General features: G+C 54.9%; 1 protein-coding gene across 1 annotated transcript in view; it reads left to right on the top strand.

The window, feature by feature from the left end:
• The window catches only part of LOC104983888 (CUB and sushi domain-containing protein 1-like), a 26014-nt gene that overhangs the window by 7285 nt on the left and 17156 nt on the right, over positions 1–1573 (top strand). Inside the window, exon 4 of the mRNA XM_010833413.1 lies at positions 390–569. Within this exon, the coding sequence (XP_010831715.1) occupies positions 390–569 (180 nt within the window). The remainder of the gene's footprint in view (positions 1–389; positions 570–1573) is intronic.

Raw genomic sequence — 1573 nt, 5'->3', positions numbered from 1 at the left:
GTTCAGAAAAGCCAAGATTCCTTCTCTCTGTAGACCAGTTAGTCTGAAGGGAAATGGTGCAGGAGCCTGTTCTCTGATCTCAGCCTGTGTCTCTGTCCTTGACCTTGTGGGGTGACCCCTCACGACATGTAGTTAAGGACAGAACGCGGATGACAGCTGTCATCCACACAGACAACTATCAGTGGAGTAGAAATAAGCGGTTCCAAACATGCAGCCTCCTGACTGCCAGCCAGCGAAACTGTCCCCCAGATAGGTTGGTATTGCTGTGCTCAGCCATGGCATCATTGCTCTGAAGAGCAGCTTAAGGAGAGTCACTTAAACAGAAACCAGGAATAAGTCATCCCGTGATGATACTGTGTCTCTCTGTTTGTCTGTTCTCTGCTAATTAGTCATCAGCTGTGGGGACCCAGGGACCCTGGCTAAGGGCATCCAGTTTGGGACGGATTTCACCTTCAACAAGACGGTCAGCTACCAGTGCAACCCCGGCTACACCATGGAGCCCGCCACGTCCCCCACCATCCGCTGCACCAAGGACAGTACCTGGAATCACAGCAAACCGACCTGCAAAGGCGAGTGTTGGGGCTTCTCTTGTGCGTCACTCACATGTGGAGAGTCTTTATGGAGTTAACATTTTACATCAGTTTGCAAGCATCCATGTAAACCTTCTAAGTGCTCAGCATTCCTGTAAACTCATTCGCAAATATTAAATCACTTCCTTTTCTTACTACCTTAATCTTGGTTTTACAACCTCGAGACTGACTCACAGAGAGCTGCAGTAAATTCTCAGGGTCGCAGGTTAGGTCTTGGAACCTCGGGCTTCAGGGCTGACTCTGGAGTCTGTGCTGTGAACCCAGCTCTGCTGTCTCGGTGTGCGTGGCTGTGTTGAGTCTGTGGCCGTCATCACGGGGTTGGAGAGGCAGGTCAGAGCCAATCATCAGATAGGGCAGAACAGTGGCAGAGACCGCCAGTGTCCTGATGCCTGGTGGGCCTCGGACGCTGAGACTAACAAAGCCCCACAACGAGGAAGGGGTACAGGGAGGTTCATGACTTGGCCAGTGGACTTTCCAGGGAGAGAGCGAGCAGGCAGAAAGTGTCCGCGTGGCTGGGGGAGCAGCGGGGCTGGCGGACCGCTGATGCAGGACTGATCTGCAGGGTGAGCGTCTCCACCAGCTCCAGAGGGAGCTGTGGGCCTTCTCGGCTGGGCCGGAGGGGCAGGAGCAGGAGAGGGCATGGAGCCCGGCAGTGACCACACAGGAGAAAGGGTCGTCTTATCGTCATTAGACGAGGGAGAGGGGAAGAGCTGGAGCTGGAGCAGCAGGAAACCTCAGAGGAAGGTGCGTCCTGTCGAGTCTTGTGAGGTCAGAGGAGCCCCCACCCCCAGGGCCGTTTACGCACTTCCGGCCGGGGCGGTTCTGGCGCATCCTGGTTTCCTCCCATCAGAGGGTGAGGAGCCCTGTCTCATGTCCTTCTTTCCAGCTGCAGTATTAACACCATGCAGCTCTGGGGCAGGTGCTAAGAGGGTGTTTAATGCAGCTCACACTGTCCTGTTGGGAGCATTCTAGTCCAGTGAGTG

Source organism: Bison bison, unplaced genomic scaffold, assembly GCF_000754665.1.
Source record: "Bison bison bison isolate TAMUID 2011002044 unplaced genomic scaffold, Bison_UMD1.0 scf7180017863606, whole genome shotgun sequence".
NCBI classification, from domain to species: Eukaryota; Metazoa; Chordata; class Mammalia; order Artiodactyla; family Bovidae; genus Bison; species Bison bison.
The sequence above is the reverse complement of the archived record's forward strand: the minus strand, read 5'-3'. Positions and strand labels throughout refer to the sequence as shown.